This window comes from Phlebotomus papatasi, chromosome 3, assembly GCF_024763615.1.
Source record: "Phlebotomus papatasi isolate M1 chromosome 3, Ppap_2.1, whole genome shotgun sequence".
In the NCBI taxonomy this organism is placed as follows: Eukaryota; Metazoa; Arthropoda; class Insecta; order Diptera; family Psychodidae; genus Phlebotomus; species Phlebotomus papatasi.
The window spans coordinates 14,788,203-14,810,569 of NC_077224.1; the positions used below are offsets into that span (position 1 = coordinate 14,788,203).

Consider the following 22,367-nt stretch of genomic DNA (forward strand, 5'->3'; position numbering starts at 1 on the left):
AAATATTACAGTCGGTTTTAATAGGGTTTACACAGAGAATGTTGAAGTTATGCAAATAGGCTAGGGAGGAGTCGGAGGAGTAGATCTAAACTAATTTATGGTCAAGCTTACTGGTAGATTTCCAGAAATTGCTTAAGAGGTAGAAAATGCTTCTTGGGTATATCCGCAATCAGGGAATTGCAATAACCCTTTAACGACGAGACACTTTTTACGGACCGAAAATCAACAATAAAAATTTAACCGATAAACAAAATATGGCCGATAATTTTGACATTTGGCAGCGAGGGAGATTGCTTTCGGGGAAGTTTTTCCTGTTTTTCCTGATTTTAATGAAATGTGATCGTCAAGGAAGTGTTTTTTTTTTGGCTCTTGAGAAAGCTTAATATGTCTGCAATAACATCGTGTTGAGAGAAATGTGTGTTAAAGTGTTGTTGTGTGAAATATTTTGAGGAACCTGTTGGCAAGCAGGAGCTGGGTGTCCTTTTTAGCACTTCCTGGACATCCCACAAGATACTGGTCAATAATTCTTCTTGTTTTAGTGATCAACATTGTAAAGGAGTCATTTGACACGCAAAAATAATTCACAAAATTGATATTATTGGCTTTTAGAAAATTGAAGTTTGTCCAAGTTTGTCTCCTTTTCGTTTTTTTGGGGACGAGAGTTCACATGAATTTTCCAATTTCCCAGAGGCGGAGAAAATTCTTTCTTTACAAAAGTATCATATTTGACCTCTAAGACTTGCAATAAAGTGAGTTTTACTGAAATTCGTTCGCTGGATATGTTGTGGTACGGAAAGAGTTAATCAAATTTTACGTTGCTTACTATTAATTGACCAATTTATTACCAAAATATTACAGTCGGCTTTTATAGGGACTACAGAGAGAAATATGAAGTTTTAAAAAATAGGCTAGGGAGGAGTCGGAGGAGTAGATCTAAATTAATTTATGGTCAAGCTTACTTGTAGATTTCCAAAAATTGCTTAATGGGTAGAAAATACTATAAGGAGTCAACTAACCTGTATCCGTCTTCACGGCCACCGGATCCAGAGGCAGCTCTTCGGGTGACGGTGTCTGATCCACCCGGCACTGATGCATTGAGACTTTGTGGTCGCCCGTCAGGGAATTGAGCGAATTCTGTGCCAGAGGCAATTCGAGATTGTTAGAATCGAGGAATTCTTTCATCTGATCCGGCGTCAAAATGCCCAAACTCTCGTCCATCTCGAAGGAATTCTGCTTATGCAGCGAAGTTATTGGGGACTTTGTGGCTTTTCCCGAAGATGCCAGTGAAATGTCACAGAGTTCAATGGAACAATCCAGTGTGCAATCTGTAAGATCTAGGCCAAAAGAGAAGCGTGGCTTTGGCGTTGCTGACTTCCCTGACAACTCCGGAGGTTCTTCTGTGGCTTCCACGAGTGTCTTATCCGGATCCTTGGGACTCAGCATAAGCAGATTTGTCGGCTTTGTAAAATTCCTCCCGTCACTTGATGGCTTCTTTTCTGTCCCTTCCAGAAGATTCTCCGTGCTGACTTTTGCACCACCTCCCTCGGACATAACATACGTCAACTGTAGGGGATTCTCACCACCCACCTGATCCCCCATCTTGCTGACATTGAAGGTCAGATGGGGAGCTTCTTCGGCATTTGGAGTGGAATTCATTGGTGGACGGGAATGGTGGTGACTAACGTCAAAAGTTGAATGAAAAATTTGCGTTCGATCACCCAAAGGTAATCCCTTATCACAGTCTTCGGGCGTTAGACCTCCCCGAGTCCTCGAAATTGTCTCATCCAGCTCCAATTCATCATCCTGCAGGGCCAAATGATCTGTACTACCCACAAGACTTATCGTCTCATCCACCAGCATCTCACAATCCTCCTCAGCCATTGTGAGCCCTGGACCCCTCTTACAGCTAATATTCTCATTGGAGCACGATTTTGGCACCTCAAATGTCCCCTGAAGCCCCTTCCCGGCCCCACTTCCGCCCAAATTCAACACTCCCGGCCTCAATCGACTCCCAGGAGCACCTCCTCTCAGCAAATTCGGCGCAAATTTGCCCAATTTTGATGTTGTTGTGGCCAGGAAACTTGTTCCCTTTCCACCGCCTACTTTGCCATGCCCCAAAACACTCACCGGCAATCCTGTCCTCCCCGACAGCCCATTTATCCGTGGTATTCGCGACTGTGTTGATTCCTGAAGCAGAAAAAACAACGCTTAAATTAATAACTTCTCACTCTCCCTCTCGTTCAAAATGATTCAAAATAAATTTTAGAGAAAGCATGAGCAGCTTTTGGCGCATTTAAATAGCCTCATTTCCATACTAATTCGCCTGAATTCATACAACCCACACGACACTTGTGCTACACTCCAATGAAAAATTATTGGAGCAACTTCTGCTAAAGTTAGCTGAGTTCTGAGTCCATTGTTGTACCCTCACCATCATCATGGACATTATCGTGTTAATAAAATAAAAAGGCAAGGAAGATACTTTGGGAAAATTCTGCAAGATAATTTTGTGTGCTCAAGTCAATTTTCTCACATTTCTCTCCATCTTAATATTTTTTTTTACTCGCAAAAGCTTCTCACAGCCGTCAAAGCCTGAGAAAATTACTGTGAGAAAATTTGGTGTAAAAACATCGCGACGGGGTGGGATTTCTTAGGAGAGTGGTTATGTTGCAAAAGTAACCATAACCTCAAAGGAACATGACCTATAAATAATATTTTAATTAAAATAGCTTTCCGGGAATTGGACAATCGTTCAAAGAAAAAAAAGTTTCATTAATTTGGAGACAGATACATTTTTTTAAATAATAAATTTATGCAGAAGAATTATAAGATAACCTCAAAATTACTTAACCTTCATGGAAATATTTTTTGTCCACAAAATCTCCTTAATCTTCATCGCCAGAAATATATTTTTCATGCAAAATTTTGAATTTCAGTAGAAACACACACAAAAAATTATTTTAAAAAAATCTCTTGCAAAAAACTTAACCTCAAAATAAATAAATTCTAAAATAAAAATTCTAAGATAAATCCTAAAGCATAAAATCTTTAAAATAGCTTTCCGGCATTTTGACAATCGTTCAAAAGTTTCATTACAGTAGAGTTCCTCAAATTTGAACATTTGGGGGGTATAGATGACACAATATTTTCAAAAACGTAACGGAATTCAAGTAAAATTAACTTTTCCTAAATTAAGGAAAATAACTTTAGAGAATTGTATCACTTGAATTTATTGTTAAATAGGTGGAATTTGTTGAGGAAATTAATATAATACGACAATATTGAGGAAACACCAGAGGATAATAGTTTTAATTCAGACTCCATGCAAAATTTCTTTTACCTAACCTTGTATTTTACATTTTGAATGCAACTGTCGTTCAAATTTGAGGAGTTCAAATTTGAGGAACTCGACTGTATTTTGAAGACAGATACATTTTTTTAAATAATAAATTTATGCAGAAGAATCTTAAGGTAACCTCAAAATTACTTAACCTAAATGAAAACCTTTTTTTTCTACAAAATCTCCTTAATCTTCATCGCCAGAAATAGATTTTTCATGCAATATTTTGAATATCAGTAGAAACACACACAAAAAAAATTATTATAAAATTCTCTTACAAAAACTTAACCTCAAAATAAATAACCTCTAAAACGACTTTCACCAATTCTGGGATGAATCCTAAAGCGTAAGAACTTTAAATCAACCTTTGGATGGCTGATTCGTATTCTCTGAAAAGAACTTTAATTTTAAAGTGTCAACTTTCGTTTGACCTTTTGCAGATCTTTTGCAAACTCGACAATAACCAAGCTGAGTAAAAATAACATAAAGTAGATTCTCTCAAAAACGGACATTTGGGAGCAAAATGTCACCCGAATTATAGAGAAATTTGGGCACCAAACTGTTCCAAATTCAACGATTTTTATCGAGTAGCCCGATCTTGAAAGAGCCGAATTAGTGAGAATCTACAGTAGAGCCTCGCTATAGTCCATATTTGGTTCCAGATTTGATACTTGGGTCGCACTATACAGTAGACTCTCTCTCAATTGGGCATTTGGGGCAAAATGTCATCCGGTTTATCGATAGATTTGGTCGTCAAAGCCTTTGTAAATTCCACAAAAAGCGTTCAATTATGAAGAATCGCGATAAAATAGGAAGAACTACAGCAAATTTGAGCGAATTAGCTTCATAATTAAACGTGAAAATTGCCAACAAAATTTTTAGCCCGATTGAAAAAGAGCCGATTGAGTGAGAGTCTACTGTAGTCCATGTCATTTTTTTAAAATTATCAACGACTTTTAGTATTGAAATTGCTCGACGGCTTCCACTTTCTTTGCGATTGTGGTACTTGTCCTCGCTCTCTTCATTATGGATCACAATTATCACAACTACTCAATAAAGTTTGTCAAAAATATTAAAATAATTATGACAACATTGCATATCGTGTACTAAAAGACATAACCTAACTTAAAATCCGTGTTTTGAAATCAACGGTTGATAAATTGTGGACTATAGAGCGATGGCCAATAGCGGGGTTCTACTGTACTGTATTTTGTCAGTTCTCTTTAATTTCAAACCTGGCATGGACGACCTTTAAACACTGAAAATTTTAAGGCAGTATTGATATAAATGAAGAGTCATTAGCCTTTAATTCTTAATTAGGAATCTGTAACTTTGACACTTAATATTAACCTTAAATATTTATGCTCTCTATTCTCTATCGTGAAATTGAAGGTTAGTCCGCAAAATTTGCTACAGCTCGCTTGTAAGCTTTTTCCAGTTTAATATTTTACAAGACAACAAATATTTCTTGAACAAATTAAAAGTTTTGCTATAACATTGCAAGTTAACCTCAAAAGTATATAACCTCACAAATAGCGTCTTTTAGCTGGCAAAATGTATCTTATATGCTCCGATAATTACAGTTCTTTTTAATCTACAGTTACGATTTTAGCGACATCAAAAATTAATTAAAAAATGAAATATTAAAAAATAACATAACCAATAGGATAACACAGTTAAATTTACAAAGTTCTATCTCCCGTTTTAAAAATATTTCAGCTAAGTTTCTTTACAAAAAAAAAACATCTTAAATACTAGACAAGAATCTTCGGTTAACCTAAAAAATTCTATAAAATAGAAAAAAGTGTCTTTCAGTTGACATTTGTCGATGGAGACTATTTCTTTTATTCTGAACTTACAATTTTAGCAATTTAATCTTTAAACAACCAAAATAACTTAAAACATAGCATAACTTTTACAACCAAGTGAGATAGTTGAAAAAAGAGATGGCAAAGCGTCCCAGTTTTGCGGAATGCTCGAACTCACGAGATAAATTAATTTTTCGCATTATCTTTTGCTGCTTACTGATCTTAGAGATCAAATTGATTCATAAATCACAAGAGCATTTCAAAATCAAAAATTGGAAAATAAAAAAACATTTTAGAATGTTTTGGCATGAGTTATGCCCAACACGCAATAACTTTTGTTATGTAAACATGTTTTCGAGAGTGGGCGAGATGACTAGATCTAGATCTCACTTCCTCTCACAGGAAATTCCGAAAACAATAAATGTAAACACGAGAAAAATAAGTCACTCACAGATATTCAACCGATTCATTATACTGACTTCAAGATCAGTTAAACTTTGACTTTTGAAAATTCAAGATGGCGATTTTTTTAGGTCATAGGTATTTTTAGACGAAATGTTCGTCTGGACCACCTCCAAAACGTATCCAAAAATAAAAGAAATCGTAGGATCCGTTTTCGAGAAAAACCAAAAAAACATAGTTTTGCTAGTCTTTGTTGTGGAAACTGGCCGCTATGTGGCGTTCGAGAAACAGTAGGGAGAATTTATTGGAGTTTTGAAGGGAAAATGGGTGGTGAATCTCTGAACTGTCAAGTGAATTGTGAAGGTGACGCACACATTGTGAAATTAGAGAATAAATAGGGTGTTTTTTGGTAAATTTGAAAAGGTTTTTATTTTGCGCACAACAGTCTTAAAGCCACATTTTTTTTTTTTTTTTTTTTTGAAACTAATAAAGTGTTGGATAGTATAAGAAAATTCCATAAAAAAGAGTGAACAAAAATCTTAGAACCTTCAAACTAACCTCAAAATTACACAACTTCACACAGAGCGTTCCTCACTTAAAACAATTCTTGAAATTTTTAGCAGGAATATTTCTTTTCAGGCAAGCAAAAAATTGCGAAATACACAAGAAATTATTTCGCAATGGTTAACTACAAAATAACGTAACCTATATAAAACCGAATTTAAAAAAGTTCAGTCATTCTAATTTAAAAATACTTTTTTTCAAATTTAAGCACTTCATGGGCAAACTAAGAAATCACTCAAACAGATAAGAAGCCATGCGAATTGAAATAATTTTAGTTAACCTCAAAATATTATTGACAACATTATTAGTGCTCCTCAGACTCAGTAATATCAAATCACATTTTTTTTATGTAAATGAAGGTCGAATGAATCTGTTTTATGAATCTGAATGAAACTTTTTATGAAATTTTTATTTTTCCAACAAAAATTTGGGTTATAATTACATAAATCACATTTAAGAGGTTAAGTTTTTGAGGTTAGGTAAAAGACTTTAAAACAAACATTAAAATAAGACGTCAAGCCATTTTAAAAGAGATCGATCTTTCATTTAAGAACTTGAAAAATTGATTAGGTTATGTTATTTCCTTACAAAAATCACAATAACCTCAAATACATTTGAAAAAAAAAATACACCTCTGTTACTGATTACAATTTCACCATCTAGGGAAAAGCCCTCTCTTCCGAAACAGAAGTTCTAATTGAATTTCCAAATATCACTGACAGAGAGGGATGGAAAATTGGCATTTAGTCACCCATCATCATTGGCAGGAACATTTTCCTTTCATTAAACATTCCCCGTCAAATAATATCTGCAGATATCTTTAAGATTTCTGTAGAGAAAATCTACACCTCTACAGAATATCTGCAGATAAATTCTGTAGATATTCTTACGAATTTTATTTGGGCTTGGGACAAAATTCGTCAGAATATTTCGGCAGATTTATGACGAATCTCTGATGAATTTCTGTAGATATTCTGTAGATTTTTTCTACATTCCAGACTTTCCAGACAAGATGTGTCAGAAGAGATGGAAAAATTTTTCACTGAAGTTTGCAAAATTCTATAGAGTTATTCTTAGTGATATCACGGTGTTTATATAAAATAAAGAATTCTGCGACGCCGTGTTACAAGTAGAGAAAAGTGAAGTGAAAACTTTAAACAGAGTGTCGACCAAAATTTCGTGTTTTTGTATCATTCGATTGGCGATTTTTAAGAAATTAGTATTTTTGCTCGCAGTTTTTTTACGTATCTAAAATGTGTACTCGGTAATGCTTGTTAAGCAGAGCATACAATTTTCTTTATAACTTCTACAGTTTCTTCATAAATCAACAATATTTTTGTGAAGTAATGGAGGTTATGCAAATTTTCTAGGGAGAAATTCTGCCGAGAATCTGCAGATTTTCTCTGAATGTACTAGAATATACCGTTAAAATTCAAAAAACCTCCGAGTAAAATCGGCAGGTAGAGCAATGATTTGACGGGTCATGCAGTATATAACCAGGACTAGAACATCCAAAACATTTCACTTATGAAGACCTCCATCACAATGATTATAAACGACATACCATAAAGCATATTTCACTGTGAGTGGAAATTAATTTCACGAAATTTCCATGCCAAGAAGGGCACAGAAATTGCAGAGGACGAATAAATAAGCCAAGAAATGTGCCAAGAACTTTGGACAGAGCATCATTCTGGAATAAGTACATCATTCAATTAAAAGTTTCCCCATTGAATTGAGAGCGTCAATTAAGATTCATATTTGATGATTCTGAATAATTATTATTTGAGAAAATCATTTAGCAATTCAATCTGTCGTTATAATTCAAATTTGAATCTTTACAAACGAAGATGTACGACCTTTGTCAAAGTGACAGCCGATTAAAAACGCGAAGCTTTCTCGTGAAAAAAAAATCATAAAAGCAAGAAGAAGTATTAATTAGCGAATTACCAAAAGAAAGTAAAAGTGTGTAACGAATAATGTGACAAAGAATGCTTCATTTAGGAATTTATTGGGATCTCGCGTGAAAACCCGCAATAACGATTTGTAAATTTTGCGCAACAGAAAATCAAGTGTACTCTCTTCTTGTCGAGAAAATAACCTTCACATTCTCTGGAATTTCTCTTGCAAGAAAAAAATGAAAAATTGACATAAATCGTGACCACAAAGAATCATTTGATATACCTTCAAAATGAATCTGCAATTTTTTTTTCCATTTATGTGAATGAAGCTTTACGTTGTTAAACCCCAATCAATTTGACTTCACTAATTCATTTCCCATACTTAAAGCTTTGCAATTTGAAGCAATTGAAACCGAATTGCTCAAAGCCAAACGGTTTTTTTTCTCTTCAAATTATTCAAGCAATAATACTGTTGGAAATTTTTTTTTTTGCTGAAATAACTCTTCAAAGAAGTTTCCCCAGAAATATTTAATAAGACTCTTTTTTTTTCTAAGCAATTTTAATAAATGAAGAAGCTTTCAAAATCAAGGTTGATTCTCACAAAATTTTCATGCTCTTTTCCACTTTGAATTATTCATAAGGAATTGAGAGAGTGTCGACAAATGAACATCTGTATTGAATGATGGATAACCATTTAATTTCATTTTACGAAATAAATAATTTTTCATCATTGATCTTGTTGGATTAAGTGGCTCATGTTGAAGACAGACTGAACCATTGTAACGACGATTAGTTACAACGATCAAGCAGGAAGACGTGGGACAGAAAACGACAGATAAAAACGCACGCGAGAAAGAGGATTTTTTGACTTACTAATGTGTTTGACAGCTGTTACCCGGATATCGAATAGTCGAACAACGGATTTCCCTATGTAATACATCTTCAAGTATAGAACATACACCTTTATATCCTTAGCTTTAAAGTTCACCGACAAGACGCTTCAAAATTCACAAAATGACTAAATATAAAAACATAAATTTCTGCCGGAGGTATGAAGTGATGCTAAGACGGCGATGGTCATAAAGAAACTAAAGAAATTCCCTAATCATAGTCATAGAGGCCATTTACACCGCCGTACTGGATTGAGATTGAATCGTCCCAAAATCGGATTTTGGGACAATTCAATCTGATTCTAATGCGACAGTCTAAATGACTGCGGCCTTAAATTGAGTCTTAATGATCCGAAATCCGATTTTGGTACAGTTCAATCCCAATCTAATGCGGCGGTGTAAATAGCCTCATAAACATTTTGTATAAAATATTGCAGATTCATGTGAGAACATTCCAGTGATCTATTCTAACATAATGTTTTCAGTATAACTAACGCTTTAACGACTAAACCGATAAACGAATACTTCACTCCCTTCACTCAAACTTACATTAAAACGACTGAATGATGTAGGTATTAGTTAACGTTTAACGAGCAATTGAAACCAGAAATATTGAATTGCAATAAAAAATCGTGCAGTGAATGAAGATCGTAGTGACGTGGTCTATTCTAAGGAAAACGCACGAAGGTTTTAACGGGAACAGGCAATATTAAACTGTAATAGAACAACAGTACAACAACTAGAGGTTGTAGATTACGAACGTATAACGAGAAATGTAACGAAAGTAAATATTAAGACAAATTATAAAATATTGAATTTACGAAAAAGAAGTTAGTACAACGACTGAACATTTTAGGTCGTTTTTGTCGTAGAACGAAAGTGTTAACAACTGACTAGAATAATAAACATTCACTTGCAATACGATATTGGTATAACGATTGAACATCGTGAGGGGAAGAAATTGACAGCCTGCACGTATCTCGAAACTCACGCAATTTGTATTTCGGGTAGCCATCCCTGGATGCGCTGTGGACTATAGTAGTTTCGCATCCGTTCACTAACGAAAAAGAAAAGACTATTCCAGCGTGACTAATGTCAACAGTCGACTCCGCAACACGACAACAACAAAAAAATGAGACGAAATAGTATAACGAAAATCTTAACGAGTAACAAAGTTAAGAAATACTGAATTACAATAGGAATGCAGTACAACGACCAAAGGTCGTAGGCTGTTTTCAATATAACGAAAGTCTTAACGGCTAACTAAAACAAGAAGTATGGAATTGTAATGGGAAAGCGACATAACGACCAAATGTCGTAGGCCGTTTTCAGTACAACAAAAGGATTAACGACCAATCGAAACAGTAAATATACAATTGCAATAGTTAATCGTTACAACGAGTAAACATCGTAAGATGTTTACTCGTACAACGAATGTCTTAACCAAATGAAGAAAGAAATATTGCATTAGTATTAAAAAAAAAAGTAAAACGACTGAACATCTAAAAGGTTGTATTCAGTATAACGAATACGTTAACGACTAAGACTACTAATACTGAAGTAATACAGGGAACTGCTACAACTGCCTAACATAAGACCCAACGTGAGCCGTTTTCAGTATAACAGAAGTCTCAACGCCCAATTGAAACAGTAAATATAAAATTGCAATAGGGAATCAGAACAACGACTGAACATCATAGATTGTTTTCAATAAAATAAATGTATTAACGACCAACTGAAGCAAGAAATATTGAATTACAATGAGAAAGCAGTACAACGAGTAAACATCGTAAGCTGTTTTCAGTAGAACAAAAGCCTTGACGACCAACCGAAACAAGAAATACTGATAGAAACGGGAAATCAGTATAATTACTAAACATCGTAGGTTGTTTTCAGTCCTACAAACATGTTAACGACTAACTAAAATAAGAAATATTTAATTGCTAACGGTATACGACAGAACAATGAGCTGTTTTCAGTGAAACGACTGTGGTAACGACCAGTTAGATCAAGTAATATGGAAACGTTGTAGACTATCTGAATTAACGAAAGTCTGAACGACAAAACATCGTTTTCGTGGTAATGATAATCCCAATGGCCAACTGAAATATGCAGTTTCAGTAGCAGAACGTTTCGATAACTGTTTGTTTTACTATATTTTCAAGACAATCATCAAACGCCGTTTCCATCAACGATAAATTGCCGTTTCCGTAAACGATCAAACACCGTTTCTTGGATAACGATAATTCCAATGACCAAAAGACATATGACATATTCAGTTTCAATAGCAGAACTTTTCGATAACTGGTTGTATTACTTCGTTTTCAGGACAACGATCAAACGCCGTTTCCATCAACGACAAAACGTCGTTTCCAAGGTAACGAAAATTCCAATGACCAAATGACATATGACATATTCACTATCAGGAGCAGAACGTTTCGATAACTGGTTGTATTGCTTCATTTTCAGGACAACGATCAAACGCCGTTTCCATTAACGACAAAACTTCGTTTCTCGGATAACGATAATTCCAATGACCAACTGACATATGACATATTCAGTTTCAGTATCAGAACGCTTCGATAAGAGGTTATATTGCTTCATTTTCAGAACAACGACCAAACGCCGTTTCCATCAACGACAAAACATCGTTTCCAAGGTAACGAAAATTCCAACGAACAAATGACATATAACATATGCAGTTTCAGTAGCAGAACGTTTCGATAACTGGTTGTATTGCTTCATTTTCACGACAACGATCAAACGCCGTTTCCACCAACGACAAAACGTCGTTTCCAGGGTAACGAAAATCCCAACGATCAACAGACATATGACATATTCAGTTTCAGTTGCAGAACGTTTCGATAACTGGTTGTCTTACTTTACTGTCAGGACAATGAGCGTTTTAACGACCAACTGACCTACGAAAAATCCCATTGCAATGGTCGAACGTTGTAACGACCTAATATCGCAGTCTGTACTCAACCTAATAGTTTGTTGTCAGAGAGGTTAATAAATAATAAAATTGTCCAAAGAGGTAGTCAATCAAGCCCAGTGTTAAGAGTATGTTAAAACATTGAGAAAGCACTTTTAGCTGTGGCATAAAAACGCACATGAACACTATTAAAACTTACATAACACTTGTTTTTTTAACTATGCGTTTTGTTGCGCATTTATGGTGACTTTTTCATACAAATATCGTGTTAGAAAAAAAAAGAAGTTAGAGGCTTTACCCTCCTCTTTCAGCCAATATCGTGAAATTGACAATTTTTCACACAAATTTCTGCACATGGAAACCCAGCTTGAAAAGCAAACCTAAGACAATAAATAATTCCACAATGTTTCATCTTCATTGATTGGCAGGAAGTTGAAAATTTTTTCACATGATACAAGACATTTTTGGAGTGCTCTTCAGAAAGAAAAAATTGGGAGGGAAATCGATAGAAAAAAATATTTGCTTTCCCACAAAATTTCGAGGTGTGAGAGAATACGAAGAAGCAGAGAAAAACTCTCGGTTTCGATCAATAAACTGGCAATGGCAATTATTACGTAAAAGAAGTACAAGAAATGTCTATGAATAAATAAATATTTCATGGAAATTTGCTGTTTTGTCTCATGTCTGAGCTTTCCTGCACGAATTACTAAATCTCTCCACTTGGGTGGAAAATCACATGCCGCAGTTTTTCTCATCATAATATGTTGTAGAGTAGAGTGGCACAAAATGCGAAGGTGAAGAGAGATAGACAAGTGACCGATACGTCAATCTCATGCCAATAATTTATTAACATTATCATTAAAAGTGAAATGCTGAGAATAGCATATGGAAACATGGAAAACCTGCTCCTTTCCCTTTCTAAAAAAGCAATTTCATCATCAAACTTTGAGAGGAAGGCCCCAAATGTGTCTATCACCGAAGATTTTAGCGCTTTTTCCACCAAGTAACACTCAAAAGCATTCTCACGATTTTCTGTCACTGGATTTATTGTGTCTGTCTGGTGAATAAATTTAAAAAAATAATCTTTTATATTCACACTCCAACACTCCGGCATAAGAGTGTCTGTTTGACCATGAATTTTGAGTTAAGTAAATAAGAATTGATAAGATCTCGTGTTTTTTTTATTGTTCATCGCATTTTCATTTCCAATCACTCTTTTTGCCGCTCAACAAACACGCATCCAAATGCACCTCCTTCACGATAACTTTAGTGAAACTAATAAATTTAGAAGGAAAAAAACCAAGCATAACAACAATAAAAACCAAGAGAATCTTCATCTTTTGCAATAACAACAAAATTCGCAGCATTCAGCAAATTTTTCAAGATCAAAACAATGTCTTTTCTGTAAAAAAAAATGTATTTGCACGAAGTTTTTTCTCTTTTTCTTTTCAAATAATTTTCCATGAAAACCTATTTTGCCATTGTGCTTTTGAATAAACGCGTATATTTATGTAGAAAATTATCAGTGCAAAAAAATTACGCAAAAAACCTGACATTTCTATGCGGTAGAAGATCAGTGTACGATAATAGAGTCACAGATAATTTACTATGACGAAATCAACCTTAATTTTCTTCCTTGTTGAAAAGCTTTTAAAGAGTTGCAAATTTCTAAGTTAAATGCCAGGAAACTTGAAGAAAATAATTTTTTTTTGGAGGTTGAAGATTCGCAATTTTGCAGCCATACAAAGGTTGATAAATCCCTGTGTAGTAACATTACTAACCTTACAGCTATATTTGGGTCACCTGTCCATTGACCTATTAGTCATACATTTTAATATTATTTACGCTTGAATTTATAATTTTGCAGTGAGAAAAATTTCCAACGTTCTAACAAAATTATTTTATCAACAACGAAAGAAAAAAATACATTTCTGCAGAAGATAAACTTTGTTTTGTCACTTCAACAAAAGATTTAAAAAAAAAAAAAGTTTTCAAAAATAACTGGAGAATGCGTTATGGCCAACGCACAATAACTTTTGTTTAGTAAACATATTATTGACATTTCAATGAGAATGAGTCAGATCTAGATCTAGTCATCTCGCTCCCTCTCATGAGAAATTTTGAAAACATGTTTGCAAACAAAAGTTATTGTGCGTTTGGCATTATGCCCAGCGCACAACAAATTTTGTTAGTAAACATGTTTTCAAAATTTCCTATAAGAGTGAGGGAGATAACTAGATCTAGGTCTCACTCACACTCATTGAAATGTCAAAAACATGCTTTCAAAACAAAGTTATTGTGCGTTAGTCATTATGCCCAGCGCACAATAATTTTTGTCGTCTTTCAAACGGTTAAATGTTAAAAAAGAAACAATACAATTTCAACATTTTATGTTTTTACAATTTTCGTTCTTTTAACAATGTTTTTTTTTCTCTTAATGAAAAATAATGTGAAAATAAAGATTTTACATTGTGATTTTAAAAAATATAGCAACGTTTTATTAGCTCAATTTTTTCAATTTGCAGTGCTGTAAAGGGTCCTCATGGCCACCTTTTAATTTAAGAAAATCATCAGGAACGTTAACAAATTTTAATAAGATTGTTTGTGATAAAGTCAGATGCATTATATTTTAAATAATAATAATAAATTATATTTTAAATTATAAAAAGAAATAAAAATATTTTAGCACAGAAATTTTCTTATGAATAATTTAATTGCAATTGGGAAAGAATTGTACTCAAATAAATCGCTCCTTGGAAATTACAAGGGGCCAACTCAATCTGAGCCATTTTTCAGGAGACAGCATGAAATATTCAACTTTGTATAAATAATTATCTCAATTAAGTATGTTAATAGAAACAATTTAATTCTTTTCTATTTGTATGAGCATTATTATAAACATCGAAACATACATATTTTCACCTTTCAAAATATGTTTTTTTTTATGAGTTAGCTTTTTGTCATTCTAAATTATGCGCAAATTTTCATGAAATTAGAATAACACGGGATCAACTTGCTTGAGTTAGTCCCTTGTTTCACAAAAATTTGAACGATAAATTTATTTTGTGTCCCTTGACTTCAAACAAAACCTAGTAAGCAATCATAGAGACTAAAATTTTGAAAAACTTTTCTAATAACGAAATTTATTGACTCATATCATCTGAAATTTTATTAAAGTCTCTGTCTGAGTGCATTAAAACTTCAAAATCGCCAAAAAGTGAGTTGGCCACTTGTAATTTCCAAGGAGCGAAATTGATCATAGTCTATTTTCAAAAATAGACTACGACTATCAAATCTTATCTCGGAATTGATTTATCTCAGAACTAACGCTGTTTTTATGTTAATGAGGATATCAAATACTCTGATGAAATTAGATAAACCAGATATTCGTTTTACTGCTCGAACTTAAAAAGAGAGCAGTTATATAATTGTTTTTTTTTTAACTTATGGCCGTCTTGGAGCTTAAACGGTAAGAGATATCGACTTCCGGTCTCTGATGACCCCCAATAAAAAAAAACAATATCTCCTGACTTTTTTTGCTTTACCCCCGCCACCTCCATCCCATCTAAAATCATGTTTTCTGGTTTTTCTCAAAATTGGACCAAGCTTTCTCAATTATTTTCAGAAAGGTTTAGGGGTAATCCAGGCGAACATTTAGTCCAAACATGATCCGGACAATGACCGGACTATTCGCCATTCTGAATTATTGAATGTCAAACGTCAATCACTTTGAAGGGCCAATTTTTTCAACCGATTTGGTAAAATTTGGATTTTTTGGAAAGGTATTGAAATTCTGAACCGGGCTGAATCGGTCTTCATCGGTAATGAATCTGTCAAGTACCGATATATGTATAATTTTTTCGTACACTTTTTTCTTGACTTTAAGTTTATTCCCGAGCTAGAGATCACACAGTAAGAGATATCGACTTTCGGTCTTCGATGACCCCGCCCCCGCCCCCATAAGTGGATGTGATCTCAGACGGTCTTTTTCCTTTTTCCCCTGTCCTCCCTCCATTCCCTAAAAACCATATTTTTTCGGTTTTTCATAAAATGTACCCAAGCTTTTTCATTGAATTTCGGATATGTTTTAGAGGTAGTCCAGGCGCACATTTCGTACATACCTATTAAAAACATACCTAATTCCTAAACATACCTATTTCCTTTCACAGTTTTGCTCCTTTGTTTGTCCGTATGCTCGTTACTCATATTAAAATGTTCTAAAACTTACTTAAGCAATTTCTTATTTCGGAATGGTTGTTTTTTTTAATTTATCAATCAATTTAATCGGTAATAAAGCGGTATGTACCCAAAAAGCATGCGAAAAGACAATACACGGATAACTCTTTCTCGGGAGTTCGAGCACTCCGCAAAGCTGGGACGCTTTACCATCTCTTTTTAGGTCGATTATCGTGATAATTCCTGCTTAATAAAAGTAGACATACAGACTGAATTCTACTGTAATATTATCAGTCTATTCTAAGAAACTAAGCTTATGTCTCCCCAAAAAAAACAGGGAGGCTACAGTTGGGTTAAATATAGTCCATATTGATTTGGCAAACAGTTGTGAAAATTTAGTTCGTGATATTCTATTCTTCCTTTTATTAAGTATAGAAAAAATTGAATTTAACAATGAAATCGACTGAGGTATAGGGTGGGGGTTCTCTAGAAATACAAGTCGATATCTCTAACCATATGGGCTCCATTCAAAAGAACTATAAATCAAGAAAATATTTCTCAATCTTTAAAGTACAAACTACGAAAAGAAGGTCGTGAGAAAACTCTTAAACTAAATTAGAAAAGATACATAATACAATGGAATATTTTGTCACTTACAAATCATTGTTAATTCTGTAGCTATTCAAAATTCCATTTACAAAATTAGTTTAGTACGAATTTGAATACTCTGGCCATGCCTTTGAGTTTGAGCAATAAAATGGAAGAAGTATTCTAAATTGTAGTGGCAGAAATATTTATTTCCCGGTTTATTAGGTGAATGTCCATCAACATAAATCCAACCAAATTGCATGAAACATAAATATGGAGAACGCATGCGTCCATCTGAGCAGAAATAGCATCCGAGAGGTTGCATTGAAGTTGATCAAGACGTATAATTTTATTCAATACGAAAATTTAATTTAATGCAGCAAATTTCTGCTTATTCTTTTATTCAGTTTTTTTTATCTTCTTCATTTTTTTATTGTACTTGAATTAGACACTAGCGAAATTTCACATCCGTTCTTTGGCACATTCACAATTGCGTGATAATTGCAGTGTATTCACATTTTACCGTGGCCAGCATCATGACAAATTCTATGATGGCAAAAATATGGAGAAAAACCACAAAAGGGTATTACATCATCGAAGAAAATAAAGCCAAATTCTCCAATTGGGAATTAGATATAATTTGTCGAGGGAATAAAGTTGGAATCCAAAGAGCAAAATCTCTCGAGCATGAACTATGTTTTCTAATTTTTTGACTTAACAAAAATTTGTTATAGAGTTGGGAGATACTTTTGCTCTGTTCCATATATGAAGCGCATATCGCACATTTGGAATAGAAGGAGCACATAATTAAAATTCATTAATAATTACAAATTGCCCTACAGTTTAATAGAAACTGAATTATGGTACTATTCCAATGAAAAATCGTTCTTCTGAACAGTTTGTTTTTTAACACATGACTGTTCTCAAGTGCTTCTACATAATCGACTTTTCTTTGTATTGATTCCTGTCACAACTATTTGGTGCTTTTAGAACACAGCGAGGACTAGGGAAAATAATAGAGACAGAAACCTATAGAAAGAAAAGCCGATAATGCAGGAGCGCTTGAGAACAATGAAGTGTTTAAGCAACATGTTAATTTTTCATTGTAAAAATCGTATTTTTTCTTATGAACATAACTGTTCTCAAGTGATTCTGTATTATTGACTTGATACTTATGCATTATCGAACTTGACTTTTTTTTTAGAACATGACTGTTCTGAAGTGCTTCTGCAATATCAACTTTTCTCCGTAAAAATGAGAAATCTGTCTCCAGAACATGATCTTTTTTTATAACAAAACTGTTTTCAAGTGCTTTTGCATAATCGACTTGTTGCTTCTGCATTATCGACATTTTTGGTCATTTGGCATTTTTGGTCACGACTGTTTGGCGGTTTTAGAACACGGAGAGAACTGGGAAAATAATCAACACACGAATCTATAGAAGGAAAAGTCGAGAATGCGGAAGCGCTTGAGAACAGTAAAATGTTAAAAAAAAAAAAACAAGTTCATTTTTCATTTTAAAAAATATGAAATCTTTCTTATGAACATAACTCTTCTCAAGTGCTTCTGCAATATCAACTTTTCTCCGTAAAAACGAGAAATCTTTCTTCTGAACATGATCTTTTTTTTAGAACAAAACTGTTTTCAAGTGCTTCTGCATTATTGACTTCTTGATTTTGCATTATCGAATATACCTTTTTTTAGAACAAGACTGTTCTCAAGTGCTTTTACATAACTGATTTTTTGGTCACGACTGTTTGGTGGTTTTAGAACACAGAGAGAACTGGAAAAATAATCGAGACAGAGACCAATACAGACAAAAGTCGATAATGCAGGACCACTTGAGAACAGTTATTTCTTTAAAAGAAAACGTCATGTTAGGAGGAAGATCTCCTATTTTTTAGAATGAAAAGTGAACATGTTTTTTTTAGCATTTTACCATTTGCAAGTGCTTCTGCACTATCGACTTTTCTTCCTGTGGGTTCCTGTCTCGACTGTTTTCCCCAGTCTTCATCGTGCTCTAAAACCACGAAACAGTCGAGACAGAAACCATTACAAAGAACATTATGTAGAAGCACTTGAGAGCAGTAAAGTGCTAAAGAAAAACTTATTGATTTTACCATTGTAATAGCGCCATTATGCCTATTCTATTGCAACTGTGCTATATACACAACATCTCGGGAGATAATGAGTTTGGGTTTTCGGGTTGAGCAAGAATCATGCGGTGATACAATATAGAGTGAACAATTCTTACTCAATTTAACTCCTCTGGATCTGGACACCCAGCAGCAGATCTCAGTGTAATTTGCATAAATTATAATTTTAATTGAGGCTATATATTACAGTGTAGAGTCACCACAAAGTTTTAATATCAACTGGAGAATGTCGCCTGGAGATGAGTGGAAGATTTATATTTCACCATAGAACCGAAGGTGTATAATGTTGGGAAAAATCAATCACAGAAATAAATGTATGAAAAACACTTTCACGAATTTTATGCTAAATAGACTTTTTCTCACATCAAACCATTATTTACTTCGCTCACTCAATTGTTTACTTATTATAGGCACTAAAAAAGAAATAATACCTTTTCAACACTTCGGCGTTTAGTGGTTTCCCGATTGGAAACTGACCATAAACAATTCACAGATCACCTACGCATTATCGGCCGGGTTTTGATGTCCAACAAATGCAATTATGGAGATTTTTTTCGGTCTTCAGGAGGCGGTTTGTAGGATATTCCAAAAGATTTGGCCGCCTCACCAAATTTTTACGTAATGACCAGAGAAATGTTGATTAGACCGCGACATGCGAACAACAACATCTAACACGGCAAAATGCTCAATCGTGACTGACCGAGTGACTGAGTAAGTGCCTCCCAGAGAGACTCCATCACATACATTTTTCACTTCTCACACACTTACGGTGGAAAACACACTTTTTTTCAAACACACAGAGCCCCGAACATAAATGACGACAAGGTGGTTTAATACAGGTGTTGTGAAAATTAATTTGATGGAATTATATGCTAATAGGGGAGACCGGAGTAGATTAGCCACCAAATGAAATTTTTCATTGCGTACAATTTGTATAAAAAATGTTTGTATGAGGCTGATAAATATTTCAAGGAATAGAAAGGGACATATGTGGAGCTCAGAATGAAAAATGAACATATTTATCCTATGCTTTAACCATAGGATATGTTCATTTTTCATTCTGAGCTCCACATCTATATTTAGAATAAAGAGTAATTTCCTCAATATTCCTTCGCAATCAAACTATAAAATACCACTATATAATACTATACGTGGCTAATCTGCCCCGGGCTCCCCTACCTTCTGTATGGTACACCTTTTAGCTCGGTTAAATTTCGTGAAATCTAAATTCGCGTTCCTTTTCTCAAAGGATTTGCATAAGTCTATTTCATTCTTTTGGTTTCAAAATTCGACTGAACTGAATTCAATTTAACGTGATGTACAAAAGAAGAAGCAGCAGAGTGCGAAAGAATATGCACAGTTTTTTTAGAAATAAAGGGATGTGAATTTCGACTTCATGGAATTTTCTTGATCTAAATCTAAAACGTGTGCTGGAGGTATTAATTGGTCCGGCACTCTTTTTAGATCAGGAAAATTTCATAAAGTCGAAATTCGAGTCTCTTTCTTTCTCAGGCGCTTTGCATACGTCTATCTCACTCTTTCGCACTATTTTTTTCTTATTTTAAACATCACAACAAATTCAATTTAGCTCAATCGATTTTCAAATGCGAAAGAATGAGATAGACATATACAAAACGTGTGAAAAAAAGTCTAGGTGAATTTTGATTTCATAAAATTTTCCTGATCTAAAAGGTGTGCCAGTGCCATAAGTAAAATTATAGTCTACGTAGAGATATTTTTGTTTGGCAAATATATTTCCAAAAAGTCATGAGTGAGCAAGATAGCCAAATTAGATAGTCAACATTTTCATTTCCTTCTTTTCCATACGAATTGCATATTTAAATTTCACTGATCTCACATTTTACCACTCAAACAATGAAGACAGTTTGAGACGGAAAAGGATGTGAATTTCTATTTCATGAAATTTTCTTGATCTAAAAGGTGTGCTAGCGCCACTATGCCTTTGCTAAATCTTTGAAATCAGCAAAATTTTATGAAATCGAAATTTACATCCCTTTCTCTTTCGAACATTTCATATACGAATGTCCATCTAACTCTTTCGCACTTAAAATTAGATTGGTGTAAATTTAATTTATTGTGATTGTCCGAAAGAAGAAGAAGGGTTTTAAAAAAAAGTGAGAAAGATAAGGGATGAAGGCTTTAAAGCTTCCCACATAATCTGACTTCGAACACTTCATATTTTTCCTTATATCTTTAATGAAACGGACCTAAATTCAAATTGTACAGGCCTAAGGTCAAATTAATTAAAGAAATATAGGAAAAATATGAAGTGTGCGAAGCCAGAATGTGTGCGAAACCTGAAAGTCTTACCCTAACAAAATTTAAAAAAATAAATAATATGAATTTCACGAAGTGCACTTGATCTGAAAGGTTATGGTGGAGCCATTAGGTTTCAAAATTTTAAATCGATCTTTCCACGTTGATTAGTATTCTTAAAGGTAAGGTCTTTCAGGTAAAATTCAAAGAACTTGCCAATAGTTAAATTTTTAGAAATACAAACACCAATCTTCTTTAAGTTGTTATTAATTTTACAACTGATAACTAATGGACCTTTAAGCATTATTATTATTTGAATTGAAACTCATTTATATTTGTTTTGCTTTACATTAGATGAAGTTGGGGCAGTTTCATGAACAGATGTACTTTAGAAAACAAATATTTTGAATATATTTATTTATACCCCGGAATTGTCCTATATATTTTTATTTTACTTAAGTTCATAATCATTTAGAAATACAGTCGATAGAAGGGGTATTTTGAAATGATAGTAAAACTACCCCACTATCTCCATGGAAGACTTAGACCTTAAGACCTTCAGACTAGATATTTAGTCTAATTCCTGACGGTCTCAAAATCCGAAATAACGAGCAATCCAATTGGCTTTTCAGAACCTAATCGTTCATTTACCCTTAATACCATATGCTAAACCACAATTTCCAAAAAATAATACTCCCTCCGTTCCGAAATAAGTCGTACGTTTGAGAAAAATTTTTGTTCCGAAATAAGTCATACGTTTGGGAAAAATTGAGATTAAGAGAAAGTTTGTTGGTTAATGTTTTGCGTATCAACAATTATCTCTTGTAAAGAACTATTGCTAATGTCCAGTACTAAAATTGGGGTCCAGTCTTGATGGTATGTTGAGGAACGAATGTCTTAGAAATGTCTTTTTTTGGCGTTTTATTTTCAATTTAAAATAGGTGCAGAATGGTGAGAGATACAGACTTGGGACCTTCGGGGGACCCCCCCACAAGTTGACCCTGGGACCATTAATATGTCCTTCATTTTGCCCCCACCCCTCGTCTTCCCCTCCAAAATCATGTTTTTTGGATTTGCTCGAAAGCATGTCGTGCGATTTCTTTTTTTCAATTCTAGATATGTTTTAGAGAAACATATAAATGGTCCCAGGGTTAACTTATGAGGGGTCCGCTGAAGGTCCCAAGTCCCTATCTCTCACCATTTTGCATCCAGATATTCAAACACGTAAAAAAGAATGTTCTTTTTATTGCTCATTCTGCAAAATTTGAGATATAAAAAATGTCAGATCGGTAATAACTATTGATTTCTACTTGTGCATACTAAAAATTTA

The 22,367-nt window shown here is 34.0% G+C and overlaps 1 protein-coding gene across 2 annotated transcripts in view; it reads right to left on the minus strand.

The window, feature by feature from the left end:
- Nucleotides 1-22,367, minus strand: part of LOC129807812 (protein mothers against dpp) — a 242,094-nt gene that overhangs the window by 126,286 nt on the left and 93,441 nt on the right. For both annotated transcript variants that reach the window (XM_055857312.1, XM_055857311.1), the window contains one exon: nucleotides 1,017-2,187. In XM_055857312.1, the coding sequence (XP_055713287.1) occupies nucleotides 1,017-2,187 (1,171 nt within the window). The remainder of the gene's footprint in view (nucleotides 1-1,016; nucleotides 2,188-22,367) is intronic.